This window comes from Neofelis nebulosa, chromosome 12 (assembly GCF_028018385.1).
Source record: "Neofelis nebulosa isolate mNeoNeb1 chromosome 12, mNeoNeb1.pri, whole genome shotgun sequence".
In the NCBI taxonomy this organism is placed as follows: domain Eukaryota; kingdom Metazoa; phylum Chordata; class Mammalia; order Carnivora; family Felidae; genus Neofelis; species Neofelis nebulosa.
Window position 1 is genome coordinate 95058451 of NC_080793.1, and position 15577 is coordinate 95074027.

The window sequence follows — 15577 nt, forward strand, 5'->3', positions numbered from 1 at the left end:
TATTAAGTGTAGTGCCTGTGTCTTGCTAGACCTAGATGCTCAATAATACAAACCTAAAAGGAGACGTGTTGAAGTTCTTACCCTGCATGCCCCAAACGTGACCTTTGGAAATAGGGTTGTTGCCAGTGTGCTTAGATACTAGCAGTGTCCCCATGAGAGGGCGTGTGAGCCCCGGGAGCACACGGGACAGAGCGAGGGAAGACGCAGGCAGAGCTGGACTTGGAGAACTGCAAGCCAAGAAACAGCACAGCTCAGCTGGCTGAGAGCCTCCAGGAGCTGGGCGAGGATGGGGAGACACCCGCAAGCTTCAGAGGGAGCAGGGCCCTCGGGACACCTTGGCATCTCAGCTCTAGGACGGGAGACAGAGGCTTCTGTTGGGATTCGCAGCAGCAACGACCAGAGACTCTGTAAGAGTCTGGATGCTCTTTCTCAGGACTTGTTAATGGCCTAAAAGAGGAGATCTCGATGGCCAACTGAGGGGACTGGCAGGCCTCATCAGTTGGGACCTCAGCGAGGTCCTGCTGTGCGTGCGCCACCAGCTTGGCAGGGACCGGGGCAGGTTCACAATATCAGATGCCCTCATCCTCTGTCCCCGGTCCCAGGGAGTCATGGGAGCCACAAGTGTGGGTCTAGAGTGGAGGCCATGCAGACTGCAGGTGGGGCTGGACATGTCCATCGAGGACTTGCCCCCACCGCTTTCCCACACACCATGTTCACCCATCACCAGTCATGGCCTCCAGCACCATCCAGCTGTGTTTCCAGCCCTAAACACTGTTTAATTTTAGGTGAAATCTCTGTGTTCTGTGTGTCTTGCTATTTTTCACATATGTTCATGAGTCAAATACTTTTTCTTCTGACTATAATTAACATTTTTAATATAAGGCTTCTTTTCACAGTGACGTTTAGGATTCTGATGTAGAACATTTTAAGAAGAGCTGTAACAAAAAATACCAAAAGGGAAAAAAACGATTTTGCCTTATATTTTTAAGTTATTACTATATGCCATTTAATTAGCAACGTTAAGATTTCTTACTGTTTGCATGTCATTTACACCTGATTTTATAGAGAAGGCAAGGTCCTTTGATAAAGCAAAGTTAAGTGGAAACATCACTGCAAAGATATAGGATAGTTGAATAATTAAGTAGGAAAAGGTGAATGACTTCAGCTCTGAACTGTGTACCCCTGAAAGAATAACTTGTCTCTATTTTTGTTATTTTTAGAAATACGAAACCAAACTGACTTACTGAGTCTTAGTGGAAAAACACTCCGCGTGGCAGCAGGCTCTGCTCCCGCCGTGGTGGACGGCCCTGGCTCCGCCCTCTGCCGCTACATCAACCTGCAGCTCCTGAACTCAGGCCCGCAAGGTAAGCCTCCCCAGCCTCGAACCCCTGGGAGGCGGGTTGGAGGGTGCTGGGCGGCAGGGTTCCTTCCACTTGCCGTATCTCACGTGGTACTGTGTAGCGTGCACCCCGTGCTGCTCCGGGGGCACACTCAGGCTTGTGTCTCTGTGTTATGTGGAAACACCTACAGCCAGCTTGGTCAGCAGATAAGGTAAACTGGTAGGTCAACATCATAGCTACATGAAGCAGAATTAAGTACTAAGGCTCTTAAATTTTTTCTTTTCCTGGGAAGTGTTCTGAAAACTGTTGTTCATGCATTGGTCAGCAGACTGGATGGATGCTTATTTTTCCTTGATATTTTGGGGCCCCCATTGTACACATTTGTTTCCAGAGTGTCCCTTCCCCAACTACGGATTTTTATGTCCAAGGGTGTTTCCTTTCCCTCTGGGAGGCGGTGTGGGCTGTCTACACACTGGATGCCTTCCCCCAGGACACCGCTGGCTCTTGGAGCTCTGCACAGGGTTCAGCAGCCGGGGGGAAGGGGGGGGTTGGTTCTCAGGAACTAACCCAGTACTCGTTTCTTCCATAGAGTGTGTGAAGGGAACCGTGGGCACACTCCTGCTGGAAAACCCCCCTGGGCAGAACGGACTCACCCACCAGGGCCTCCTGTATGAAGCAGCCAAGGTGTTTGGCCTTCGCAGTAGGAAACTCAAGCTGTTTCTGAATGAGACTCAAACAGATGGTGAGGACACGTGTACACAGATGGGGCAGCACTGGCTACACTTCCTTCACTTCTATTCTTCTTTTGTTGAGAGTGGTGTTTTTTAATGTTTGTTTTTGAGAGAGAGCGCACACAAGTGGGGGAGGGGCGGAGAGAGAGAATCCCAAGCAGGCTCTGCACCATCAGCACAGAGCCCGATGCAGGGCTCAAGCCCACCACCCGTGAGATCATGACTTGAGCTGAAACCAAGAGTCGCACACCCAACTGGCTGAGCCCCCCAGGCTGCTCCTCGATTTTTGAAGTCACTTCCCAGCACAGCCAGGCTACTCACTGTTCTGCCTCATCCTTCACTCCCTTGTCAGCCAGATTTGAGCAGAAAAGCTTTTCTTTCTTTAAGAATTGAAAGCTTGAGGTGTTTTCGGGACTTATCTGTGCATGCATCCCGGCCTGGGCATGCATGCGGCTGGCTAAGTTACGCGGTACTCGTTGTCCAAGGACATGCTGTCCTCGACTCTCCTCCCCGGTGTTGAGCCCTCTGTTGTGTCCTGTAGCCACAGTCTTGGGCCTCCGGCAGCTGTGGGGATTTTGTTTGCCTGCGTGTTTAAAAGCGATGCTTATGCTTTTCCACCCTGGGTGAGCTCCAGATCAGACAAACCAGAGACAGGCACCTTCTGGGAGCCCTGGAGGTGTCTCCTAATCAGGTTCGGACAAACACCTGCTCTGTTCCTCCTGGGACTATGGGACCTGGGGCTGCTGTGTTCAAGTGCACCGCCAGCCAGTGGGGGCAGGGCGCCAAGCACAAGTGTGACAGCACGGGTCTGCCTATGCTTGCAGGTTGACTTTTTCTTGATCCAGCATTCATGTGGTTGTAGTCAACATTTGGTTGTTTCTAGAGTTCTGACAACGTTGGTTCTCTGTGATGTTTCTGAGGAAGTTCCGTGTAAAGAAGCGTTTCTCTAGATCTTAGGGGACGCTGTCAGCCCAGGCCCATCTAAACTCCATTACTTGGGGCCCCAGTTGTGCATGAGGGCCAGAGTCTCATGGGAATGTGCTGTGTCCGTCCCCACCCTCCTGAAGTCGGGATGTCCGCAGCGCTGCGTCTCAGGAGGCTCCATGGGACAGTCTGGTCTTTGCCTCCCCAGCTTCTGCTGGTTTCAGGTGTCCTTGATTGTGACCCCATCATTCTGACCTCTGCCTCTGTGGCCAGGGTGCCTCCTACTCTTGTATGTTCCACAATTTCCAGGAACTGGAACATGGGCATATCTTTTGGAAGGCCCGTTTTTAAACCCACTACATTCTCTTAACCGTCTTCTGGGTGGTGAAGGATCTGCTGCCGTGGGTTCCTGATTCTGGCCCCAGGTTTTGGAGGGGCCTGGGGTTCCTGAACTTCCTAGTCTGTTCACACCCCAGGCTTTTTTTGTTTCACTTCGGTAGCCATTTAGTGCCGAAAGCTATAGGTCACCAGGACCTCCAGGAAACCTTAATGTTCAGGTACCTCTTGGGAGCCATGATTTTTGGCCTCTGGATTTCCCTCATGTTCTTCCCGTGCTTGGCTACTTTTTTTTTAATTAATGTTTTATGTTGTTACACTTTCAAATTTTCTGCTACATCGTTAGAAATTAAAGCCTCTTTTGCAGCTGCTCCTGTCTGTAACCAGGCACAGCCATGCCCCTCACATCAGTGCCTCAGCCTGTTCATCTCCCCTGGCGGGGTCTCCTCCCACGACGATGTCCACATTCAGAGCCCCCACGGTGACATTCACAGGCTGCCCAGCCATCAGCAGCCCCTTTCACGGCTCTCATATGTGGTTTGGTGGGAAAGGCCAGCTTCCTGGTCTGTTCAGCATGGGTGAAACTTCCTCGTCCCCACATCTGCAGGCCCCCAAGTGCAGCTGAGCCATAGACGTGACAAGGTGTCATTGTCTCTGGTTCGGTGCAGGTGCAGGCACCTGGCCCACGCAACCGGGGCAGAAGCACATTTGTGTGAATCAGGCCCTGACATTACTACCTCTGGCAGGGTGGGCCTCGCCTGTGCCCCCACTGCCTCCTCCCTGTGCCATGAGGCCGGTGGCCAGACCAAGCTCAAGAGACCTTGAAGGCTGAGTGACCCAAGACCACTGAGAAGCCTGGGGCTCTTTCCAGCCCAGTGTCTCTGCCCATCCTGTATCCCCAGCCACATTTCATTGTGCTGTTCCTCTCGAAATCATTTTTCATAAAGTAGTAATAATTCAGTAAGTTAGAAGGATCATGGGATGCCTTACAGTTTTAGAAACTCACGGATGGCTTCCTGCTTGTTCACTAGGTGCTTACTGTCCTCTTCATGATCTGTCTATAAAGGAGGCAGCTCCGAGGGTAATTTCCAGAATCCCTGCTTGTCCTGGCAGAGAAAGGTGGTCCTACCCTTTGAATCCAGATCTGCTGGAAGCAGAATGCACCCCAGAGAGCAAAGAGCGTTTCTAGTGTTTCTTTACACTCTCTCTCTCTCTCTCTCTCTCTCTCTCTCTCTCTCTCTCGGCTTTTATCTATTCAGTGTGTTTTTATCAGTTACATTTGTTTTATACTTTTAGATACTCAGAGTTTTTGTCTTTGGCTATATTGGCTCCTATATTCTTTGACATCAGCCTTCAGTCTCTGGTAACTGTGTTCTGGCTTCGAAAGATGTTAGGGGCTTATCGCACCCTTATACTTCCCCAGACCTGGACACAGCAATTCCCCCTCTGTTAATATTTAGAGACCATGAATCTGGGTCCAGCTAGGCATGGCTTCTAAGCCTTCTCTGTGGTCGTAGGAAATACCTGTTTGGGGCAGGGTGTGCACACGTCTGGGCTGGTGTGCCAGGCTGGTTAGGTTGAGGGAGTCCCCCAGAAGGTCCACCCAAGACTTCTCACCCCAGCTGTGGGGAGTCTGGGGCCTTCGACAAACTCTGGAAAAGACCACACGAGACCACTGTCACTTCTGCCACCAATTGTAAGTTCAGAGGATTTCCCAAAATCACCCTTGGCCTTGATAATTTGCTAGCAGGACTCACAGAACTCACTGGCACCTATTGCACTTAGAACCACATTTGATGTAGGAAGAGAATAAAAGCTAGAACCAGGCAAAGGAAGAAGTACAGAGTGCCTAATCTGGGAGGTTTCCAGACACGGGGCTTCTGGTTGCCCTCTCCCAAGGGGTCGTGAGCAGTGTGACCTCCTCCAAGCCCCAATGCGTGACAGTGGATTACCACCAGGGAAGCTCCCCAAACCTGGGGCCAGATTTATAGTGAGGCTTCATTACATGGGCCTCACGGGTTTATTGCCCACGTGGCTGCTCTGTCTCAGGTGATACCACGTGACCTAAATCGTGTGGCTGGTCTTTCTGGTACAGCTGGCTCCGCCCTGAGTCACCTTATTAGCAGAAACTATCAGGTGTGTTCAGGGCTCCCCAGAATTAACAAAATACTCCTGTCGCTCAGGAAGTTCCAAGGGCTCAGAGGTTCCCTCAGGAGCTGGGACAGAGGTCAGACCTCTGAGGGTGAGGCCAGATTTCTTCACACAAGCAGTCAGCATTTTTAAAATATTCATACAGAATAGGTAGAAAACTTATTTTATTTAAATCTTCTTTCCATTCTAGAAATTACAGAAGAAATCCCCATGAAGACTTTGAACATGAAGACTGTGTATGTTTCTGTGTTACCGACAACGGCAGACATCTGACCTTCCTTATTGATGTGGCTGAGTCGGCCTCCCCGCACCACATGGCTGTCCCCTGCACACACACACTGAGCGTATCCCTCCAGGTGCACACATCATGTGCTGCGTCTGGTCTGAAACTGAACTGGGGTCGATCCATCAGGTGACTTGGAACGTCCGGTAATGCTCACACTTGGCCCTGGGCACCTTCATGGTCATGCTGGCGGAGGTGTCACCTCCACACCACAGAGCTCGCTTCTGCGCTTACAGAAGGGGTCTATTGGCGTAGTCTATACATATCATTCTGTGGCCTTTCAGAACTTGTTTGAGACCTCCGGAAGGAACGTGTTAAGTATTTCTGCTACCTGGATTTTCCTGGGTAATTTGATGGTATATTTTAAGTTTCAGTAAATCAGAACAATAAACAAATTTTCTCTCAGATAGTAAATGTTTTAGAAGTAATTCATTCTCCCATAGTTGAATAAAACTTCAAATTTGTAATCTTGAAGGAACACAAAAACTTAATAGCAACTTCTTTGTTAAGACGGCAGGCACTTGGGTGGCTCAGTCAGTTAAGCGCCCAACTTCAGCTCAGGTCAAGATCTCACAGTTTGGGAGTTCGAGTCCTGCATCAGGCTGTCTGCAGTCAGTACAGAGCCTGCTTCGGATCCTTTGTCCTTGTCTCTCTTTCTGCCCTACCTTCACTCACAACTTTCTCTCTGTCTCAAAAGTAAATGTTAAAAAAAAAAAAAAAGACACTGGGCTAGGACACCTGGGTGGCTCAGTCAGTTAAGCTCAGTCATGATCTCACAATTCGTGAGTTCAAGTCCCACTTTGGGTGAGCCCTGCTTCTCTCTACCTCTCTCTCTGTCCTTCACTTGTGCCCTTGTGCCCTCGTGCCCTCCTCTCTCTGTCTCAAAAAAAAAAAAAAAAAAAAAAAGTACACATCTAATTTCACTTCTTCCCAAGATCCCACGTGTCAAAGGAGCAGATGCCAAGACGAAATCAGCTGCAGGATTCTACTGGGAGGAACAGACGGAGGATAAAGGGAGGGCCAGGCAATGGCGAATGGACATGCATGTGGGTCTGGCACCTGTGGACACAGAAGAGGAAGGACAGAAGGTTGATTAGAAAAAGCCCAGACTGCAGGGCAACCCTGGGAAAGTCCTGGTCAGGCCAGGATTCCTTGTAGAAAAAGTCCTGAGTGGGGCAGACATGCCCTGGCTCTGTGGCCAGAGTAGCAAGGGACAGCATAGCCTCTGCACAAATGCTCCTGCATCAGGGTCTCTTGCACAGGAGCTGGTTGGTGCGTCTCTGGCCACTACAATAAATTCATTCGAGTTCACAAGGTGGAAGGGGAAAAAAAACAGAAAAGAACAAGTGTTGGCCGGGATCAGAAAATCGGAACCCTATGCACTGTTGGTGAGAGTGTGAAATGCTGTGGTCGCAGCGGAGAACGAATTAAAGATGATCCAGCAATCCGGATCTATACCCCAACGAATTGAAAGCCAGATCTGGAAGAGGTATGCAGCACAGCCAGGTTCACCGCAAAATTACTGTTTATTTGGTATGTGCCCAGAGTGGAGTATCACTCAGTCTTTGAGAGGAAGGATGAGCTCTGGGGACATTCTGCTGAGTGAAAGACAAGCACTCCAGGATTCCAAGATGGTGAGGTCCCCGGAGGAATCGGACCCTGAAACAGTGTACAACTGAGCTGCCAGGCCACAGGGCAGGGAGGGGTGTCCAGTGGGCAAGAGGAAGAGGCCCTGGAGGTCTTTTCCTAATGGTGAGTATAGTTAACACCTGCTAAATGGTACCCATCAAATGGTTACGTCGGTAAATTTTAGCAGTTTGTTACCATGATTTTAAAATATTTTTAATGTCAAAGGGACAGAAGCCAACCTGAATGCGGACAAAAAAAATAACTTAGTGTTGGATGAAAAGTGAAAGTGTAAATTAAATTTCCAAAGTCCATGCAGATATAAGTGGTGGACCACATGAGGGAGAAGTGACAGCTACCTTTGTGCACAGCCCCTCAGTGTGGTGCACCCTGACTCCCCATACCTCAGGAGTGGGCTGCACATAATGACTTACCTCCCACGGGTGGAGATGGAAAGCCAGCAGAAAATAACTTCCCAGTTCAGAAACCGGCAAACACTACATCAGACAGGTGACAGTAGTTACTATCAGCCACGACAGCATACGCTGCTGTTGTGATGAGAATGGCTCTTCACCTATGCGGCCACTGGAGAACCTGTCACCCACTCTAACCATGAGGAAGACGTCAGACAAACCTGGAGTGAGAGACGTTCCACACAGTACCTGACTCAACTGTCAAGGTCGTCAAAAACAAGGACTGTTTGAGGAACTCAGACCAGAGTGCACAAAGCGGACATAAAAGCTAGATACGATGTGGCTTCTTGGATGTGATCCAGGAGCAGAGAAAGATCTTTAGGGACAAAATGGAATCCCAATAAAGTATGGAGTTGAGTTAATGATGTATCGTTGGTTCAGCAGCTGTGCAGAATGAACCATAATGATGTAAGATGTTAGCAATGGGGTAAAGTGGGTGTGGGGTACTTTTCTAGGAGTCAAACTTCTAAAAATAAGTTGTATCTTTAGTAAGCGGAAGAAAATGAAGTTAAAATCTATGTATAATGGTATCTAAAAATATGAAATGCTCGGGTAAATTTGGCAGAAGAGTGCAGTACCCGTAACCTGAAAGTTATAAAATACTGTTTCAACATCATGAAGAAAACCTATATAAGTGAAAGATTATGTCACGTGGTATCAGTGGGCTAGGGCTGCCATAAGGAAACCCCACAGACGAGCAGCGTAAACAACTGCTTCTGGAGGCTGGACATCCAAAATCAAACACATCCGTGAGTCTGGTTTCTCCTGAAGGCTTCCCTCAGCTTCCCTGTGTCCACTCCAGGCCACCACCTCTTGTCAAGACAGTCCTGTTGGGTTAGCGCCCCGGCCTTATGACCACTACCTTCCTAAAGGCTTCATTCTCAAATACAGACTCATGCGGGTTAGGGCTCCAACATGAATACTGAAGGAACAATTCAGTTCATGATGATGGTCATGGATCCACAGACTCAATATTGACTGTTCTTCCCAATTGATCTGTAGATTCAATGTAATCCCAATCAAAATCCTTGCAGAGTATTGTGCTAAGCAAAAGAGAAAAATTAAAATACCATATGGTTTCAGTCATATGTTGAATTTAAGAAACAAAACAATTGAGCAAATGGAAAAAAAAAGGGGGGGGGGGAAGCAAACCAAGAAAGAGACTCAAGTATAGAGAACAGACTGCAAGTCAACTGGTGGGGGCTGGGGGAACAGGTGTGCGGATGAAGGAGGGCACCTGTGAGGAGCACCAGGTGACATATGGAAGTGCTGAATTGCAATACTGTGCACCTGAAACTAATATGTTACGCTGTGTGTTAACTACACTTGAATTAAAATTAAACTTTTTATAAGTCCCAGCAGGGTTTTTTCATAGACATTAACAGGCTAATTTTAGAATTATATGGAAATGCAAAGGATTTAAAAGCCAAATAAACTTTCAAAGAGAAATAAAGGTTGGAGGGCTTAAATAATCTGATGGCAAGACTTAGAAAACAATAAATAAGGCTATGGAGGGGCGCCTGGGTGGCTCAGTCGGTTGAGTGTCCAACTTCAGCTCAGGTCATGATCTCACAGCTCGTGAGTTCAAGCCCCTCATCGGGCTCTGTGCTGACAGCTCGGAGCCTGGAGCCTGCTTCAGATACTGTGTCTCCCTCTCTGCCCCTAACCCACTCGCATTCTGTCCCTCTCTCAAAAATAAACATTAAAAAAAACCTTTTTTTTTTTTTTTAATTTTTTTTTTCAACGTTTTTTATTTATTTTTGGGACAGAGAGAGACAGAGCATGAACAGGGGAGGGGCAGAGAGAGAGGGAGACACAGAATCGGAAACAGGCTCCAGGCTCCGAGCCATCAGCCCAGAGCCTGACGCGGGGCTCGAACTCACAGACCGCGAGATCGTGACCTGGCTGAAGTCGGACGCTTAACCGACTGCGCCACCCAGGCGCCCCAAAAAAAACCTTTTTAAGGGAAAAATAAGACTATGGAATTGGCATAAAGATAATAAATAGATCATTAGGGCAGAGAAGAGAATCAAGAAACAGACCTACGTATATAATTTCAATTGATTTTTTTTAATGATGCCAAAGACATCAATGAGAAAAGGATAATCTTGTACCACAGCAGTACTGGAACGAGCAATTGTCGTAGACCTGCACACACACAGAACCTCAACCTATACCTGTCCATTTGCAAAAGTGAACTCAAAATACCTGAAAATATAAACGTAAGTATAACAAAGATATAATGCATATATTTTTATCACAAAAATGTTAACAGAGAACTAACTGTAAGAGCTTAAATTGATCCATTTTCTATAAGAAAACAGGAAAAAAATCTCAGTGGCCTGGTGGGTAGGTAGAATAGCCCCCCAAAGGTACCTACATCTGAATCCCTGGTGCCTGCAGATATAGTAGATGCTAAAGAAACATCGCAGATGTGATTAAGGGTATAGACTTGAAGATTAAAGAGATTATCCTGATATATGTGGGTGGGCCCAAGCCAACCACAGGAGACCGGGCCAAGCTCCCTCACGAACATGCTTAGTATTGAGATCCGTTTGAAAAACTCATGTGGGCATTTCCAAAAGCTGGACCAAAGGATGCAAGTCTCTGGTCTATAACTCAGGGAAATACCTAAAACTGAGCAAGAAGATGAGTTTGCCCACTGAAAGAATGGGACAAAGAAAAATGGTCTGAGCAGCCCTACCACCTTGTTTTAGAAGAAGCAATTTGTGAAGGTTTTGGAAATGGAAGGAGAGTTTCAGAAAGAACCCGAGTGATCTCCTAAAACAAGCACTGGAGGAAGTCACCTGTGTTGGGCAACTGCAGACCCCATCATTGGTGGGAACGAAGGTGCAGTGCTGTGGCGGGTCAAAACGGACAGTGGTGCGTGGCAGCTGAGAAGGTGGAGAGGGTCTCTGTACGGCTCTTCCCTTGGAGGGAAGAGATATGGGGTGCAATCTGGAAGTGCATATTTCTTGGTGAAAACTTCACCTGTGGATAAAACTCTAAAGACAGGGAGCTGTCTTGCATCTCCGTCTTCCTCGCCCACATCTCTGTTTCTCACAACTGCCACCCCTAAACCTTCAAACCACATCACCCTGAGGTGTGTCCCATAAGACTTGTCTCACCTCTGTGCTCCCACATTCTTCCCCACCAGCAACCTTGACCCTTGTAAGCTGGGTTTCGGCGAGTGACACATGTATAGATGGTTGCATAAGAAGCCCTCTCCCCCTCCCCACAGAGCATCACCTTTGTCTAGAAACAAACAGTGGGGTTCTTTGTGCACCACCTAAGGGACACACTGCACAGTCTCCTGGGTGTCTTTCCACAGAACTGTATTCCAAGCCTTAGCAACAGGTAGCCTAACGCACTATCCATGCCCATAGCGTTACCATGTTGATTCCGTGGCCGCTTGCTGAGAAACGTTGAAGCCCCGTGATGGTGAACACAGAGGCCATCTCTCACCACTTGTTGAACAGCGGTGAACAGCAGCAAAGCCCCCGAAGTCAGACGGTGTCGACTGCCCCTTAGGTCATGGGGGATCCGTGTCAAGACCCCACTTTTCCCAGCAAACCAGGGGCTCCTGCTCGGTCATCATGAAATCGGTGCTTTACTACAAAATGCACTTGGGAGAGAGACAGGACAAGGGACAGAAACCAGGGAACTTTACCCATATTCAGCCAGCGGAGAGCAGAGGGAGCCTCCTCCCCAGGCTGGGAGTCACAAACAGATCTCTTAGAGAAACTGAGGCCTCCGCTTCTCTTCCCCACGTGATCGAGGGCACCTGGCAAACTGGTGAGTCCTCAGTGGATACAAATGCAGTGAGTCTCCTGCTTTTGCCGTGACTCAGTCATGACAGTCTGTGAACTCCGCCTCCTGGATGTGTGGGCTTATATCCCACATCAGTGCACTAGCCGTGGGCCCGTCCGCTTCCCATTACAGCTTTTTACCAAAGAAAACCAATGACCAAAAGGAACCCTGCTTGCAAATCTGTCTGCCCTTCTCTCTCCTGCTATGTCCTATGTCTCTGTCTCTGTCTCTCTCTCTCTCTCAACCTCCCTTATCTTCCTCATCAGAAGCAAAGCAGCCCCTCCTGACAACTTGTGGCTGATTGTCCCTAGCTGCTGACAGGCTCTGAGTCCCCCAGCAGGAGCCCCAACGGGGCAGCAGCCTCCACAGCCCACCCAGGAGTCAGGAGGAGTGCTGCTTTGCCTCAGCCAGCCTCCAGAGCAGCAGGAGAGAGAACACATTTCTGACGCCAAAAGCTCCTACTCACAACTGTAATTGCATCCATTCCCACGACCCAGGACCATTGCCTCTGAGCCACTTGAGACTGTGAGGCCCTTCCAGCTCTCCATGAAGGCTGCCCACCCAGTGTAGACACCCCCCAGGGTCCTGTCCTACCTGTACATGAGCAGAGCCTGGGCTGTTTCACTGGCTGGGCCCTCCACCCTGGGTTCTGCCAGTTACTGGTGTTGAAGCAAATGAACCAACCTTTTAGAATTTCTAAAAGGAAGAAGAAGAAGAAGAAGGAGAAGAAGAAGAAGAAGAAGAAGAAGAAGAAGAAGAAGAAGAAGGGAAAGAAAGAAAAGAAAGAAAGAAAGAAAGAAAGAAAGAAAGAAAGAAAGAAAGAAAGAAAGAAAGAAAGAAAACGGAAGGAAGGAAGGAAAGAAGGAAGGAAGAAAGAAGAAAGAAGAAGAAAGGAGTTTGAAAATTTTATTCAAACCCAGGTGAGGCCAGCTGCCTGGGATGTACAATCTTCACAAAGAAGCAAGAGCTCCGGAGAAGGAATGTGTAATATGTGATATATGTGTTCTTTGTCACATCAAGAGTCACAAGGCATCGGGGCGCCTGGGGAGGCTCAGTTGGTTTCAGCTCAGGTCATGATCTCACAGTTCGTGGATTCAAGCCTCGTGTTGGGCTCTGTGCTGACAGAGCAGAGCCAGACTAAGATTCTCTCTCCCTCTCTCTCTACCTCTCCCCTGCTCATGCTCTCTGTTTCAAAATAAATAAAGTAAACTAAACTAAACTAAACTAAAATAAAATAAAATAAAACAAAACAAAATAAAATAGTTACAAATCATTGTGATGAAGGACATTTCAGAAAATTACACTTTATCTTATGCTTCTAGTACATGCAAGGTTGCAGGCCTCAGAGGTGTGGCAGCGGGACTCAAGAAGATTTTTAGTCTCATCCTTAGTTTGAAATGTTTCTTTTAGGTTATTTTCCAAAGAAGCGGATGTGCAGTGTGTGCTCAGAGCAGAAACAGCCCTGATCTGAGGGTTTTGCAGAAGTTGTTCTGACCCTGGGAGAAGTGTAGCCTCCCTGAGACCCACCAGCAGGAAAGGTTGAAAGTTTCCTCTATCACCGGACCGAACTGGTTCCGACCTCAGGCTCGGCTGCTCTCCGCAGGAAAATCAACACTTGAGAGACGAGTGATGGTGGGAAAAGAGAGGTCGCTTTACTCAGGAAGCCAGCAACCTGGGAAGAAGGTGGACTAATGTCTCGAAGGCCATCTTCCCCTTCCAGATGAAGTGGGAGGGTTTTCGAGGGGAAGGTGTGGGGAATGGGAGGGGGCTGCGTGCAGGAGAAGCAGTGCCCAGGAGCAGCATCTGTCCTTGGAAGCGTCCAGATTCAGCCGGGAATCAGGCATCCAGGTGTCTCTTGTCAAGGACACTGCAGTCAGTGCAGGCTCTGAGTGTGGTCAGGCCTCATCTTGCAGAAATCTTGGTCCTTCGCTTCCTCAGGGCCAGCGGTCTGCGGGACCCCAAGGGAAGTAGGTTAGTTCTGTCTGCAGGTGAGGAGGGCATGGGCTTGAAGCAGGTGTGTGTTAAACGTGTGGTTGGAGCGTGTTACAAATCCCAGGTAATCCTTCCTCCGTCTGTACAGAATGTGGGTGGAGGTCCGTCTTCCAAAACTGCTTCAAGCTGTGTTGGGGTGCAGAGGGGGCTTTGCAGTGGACACAGCTGATGAGGCACAGGACATGACTTCTGGCCCATTGTTCTGAGGCAGAGGGCACTAGATATGATCTTTTACAGATTGGGCACCATGAGACATGATTGCCCTTACGCCGAGTATTTTCAGGGAACAGTAACAGTGTAGACAAGCCCAGGGCATGGTCGCCAACGCATCCGAGCTGGTCTGTGAAAAGGAACCTCCAAGCAGCACAGTTTAAATAAGACCCAAGAACTGCAACAAGAAACTAAAGAGAATCCTGCTGCTTGGAGAGGAGCAGTTTTCCCCCTTGTTATTAGTTTTATTTTCAGCTTCTGGCAGAGGCAGAACAGGGAGTACATGGGGCACTGGTCTGGTGTCCGTCCTTGGGAGGTAGATTTAGGAATTCCAGTGTCTGCCTGTCTTCTTCCCCCTCTTCTCCATTATTCTATCAGGGAGGGAGTCCGGTGTCTTAAATTTTTATTTATCCTTCTCTGTCTGGACCATCAGTTGGGTCCCTTCCCATGAGGTGTCTGTATCATAAGACATGTTTACATAAGGCCATTAATCTAATCAACAGTGCCAGTGTGGGGTAGATATAACCCTGAAAAAGGCGCTGACCTGTTGCCAGTGTTCCAATCAGCCACTAACCATTGGTGCAGCTCGTCATCGCGTGGAAGGTCCAATGCATCTCCCGGATGCCACCCAGCCCTACAGGATTCCATCTGACCTCATCAGGTGCCAAGTGGCAGCTGTCCTGGCCTTGTTTCTACCTTTCACCTCTGCTGCATTGCTGCCACAAATGTTCACATACAGATTTCCTCCTGGACTTGTGGTTCCATTTCTTTTAGGTACTTGCCCAGGAGTGGAATTGCTGGGCCATATGATAACTCTCTGCTTAACTTTTTGAGAAACGTCTACAACTGTTTTCCCAAGGAGCTGTGCCATTTTTCATTCCCTAGCATTGTATAAGGATTCCATCTTCTCCACATTTTTGTCAGCACTCCCTGTTATCTGTCTTTGGACTACAGCTGTCCTAGAAGGGTGAAGTGATACCTCATCGTGATCTTGGTTTCAATATCCTGATAACTAATGATATCGAGCACATTTTCATGTATTTATTGGCCATTTTTATATCTTTTTTGGAGAACTGTCTATTCATCTTTTGCTTATTTTAAATCGGGTTATTTGTCTTTTAACCGTTGAGTTGTACCAGTACTTTATATACTCTGGATACAAGCCTCTTATAAGATATATGACTTATAAATTTTTCTCCCACTCTGTTGTGTGATATTGTTTTTATAATAAGAAGTATACATTTGGGACAGAGGAGCCCAGATGGCAGAGCAGCATGGAAGTTTTTTTGCGTCTCCCATCCATGAAATACAGCCAGACCAACACTAAACCATCATGCACACCTAGAAAATAGATCTGAGGATTAACACAACAATCTGCACAACCTGAACCACAGAATTCAGTGGGTACGTGGCGTGGAGAGGTTAACTTGGGGAATGAGAAGCCGCGGGAAGGGAGTTGCTTTTGTGGGCAGAGGATGGAGATGGGGTGTGGGGGAAGAATACGGGAAAAGCACCCCTCCCCAAAAGCAGCTGGAGAGAAAGTGGAAAATTGGAAACAGCCACAGGGACTAAACTAAAAAGGGAGAAAGGAGAAAAGGGAAAGAAGAGGGTTTACATTCCATTAAGACTGTAAACAAGGGGTATGCAAAGGCTGAACTCCGTAGCTCAGTACCTGGTGGTGCTCTGGTGGGAAGGGCAAAT

At 48.1% G+C, this 15577-nt stretch overlaps 1 protein-coding gene across 4 annotated transcripts in view; it reads left to right on the plus strand.

Annotated features, from left to right (window-relative positions):
- IARS1 (isoleucyl-tRNA synthetase 1) overlaps positions 1-6172 on the plus strand; it is a 67904-nt gene extending 61732 nt beyond the window's left edge. For all 4 annotated transcript variants that reach the window (XM_058695991.1, XM_058695990.1, XM_058695992.1 and 1 more), the window contains 3 exons: positions 1221-1364; positions 1930-2082; positions 5673-6172. In XM_058695991.1, coding sequence (XP_058551974.1) covers positions 1221-1364; positions 1930-2082; positions 5673-5755 — 380 coding nt within the window. In that variant the 3' untranslated portion in view covers positions 5756-6172. The remainder of the gene's footprint in view (positions 1-1220; positions 1365-1929; positions 2083-5672) is intronic.
- Positions 6173-15577: the final 9405 nt, after the last annotated feature.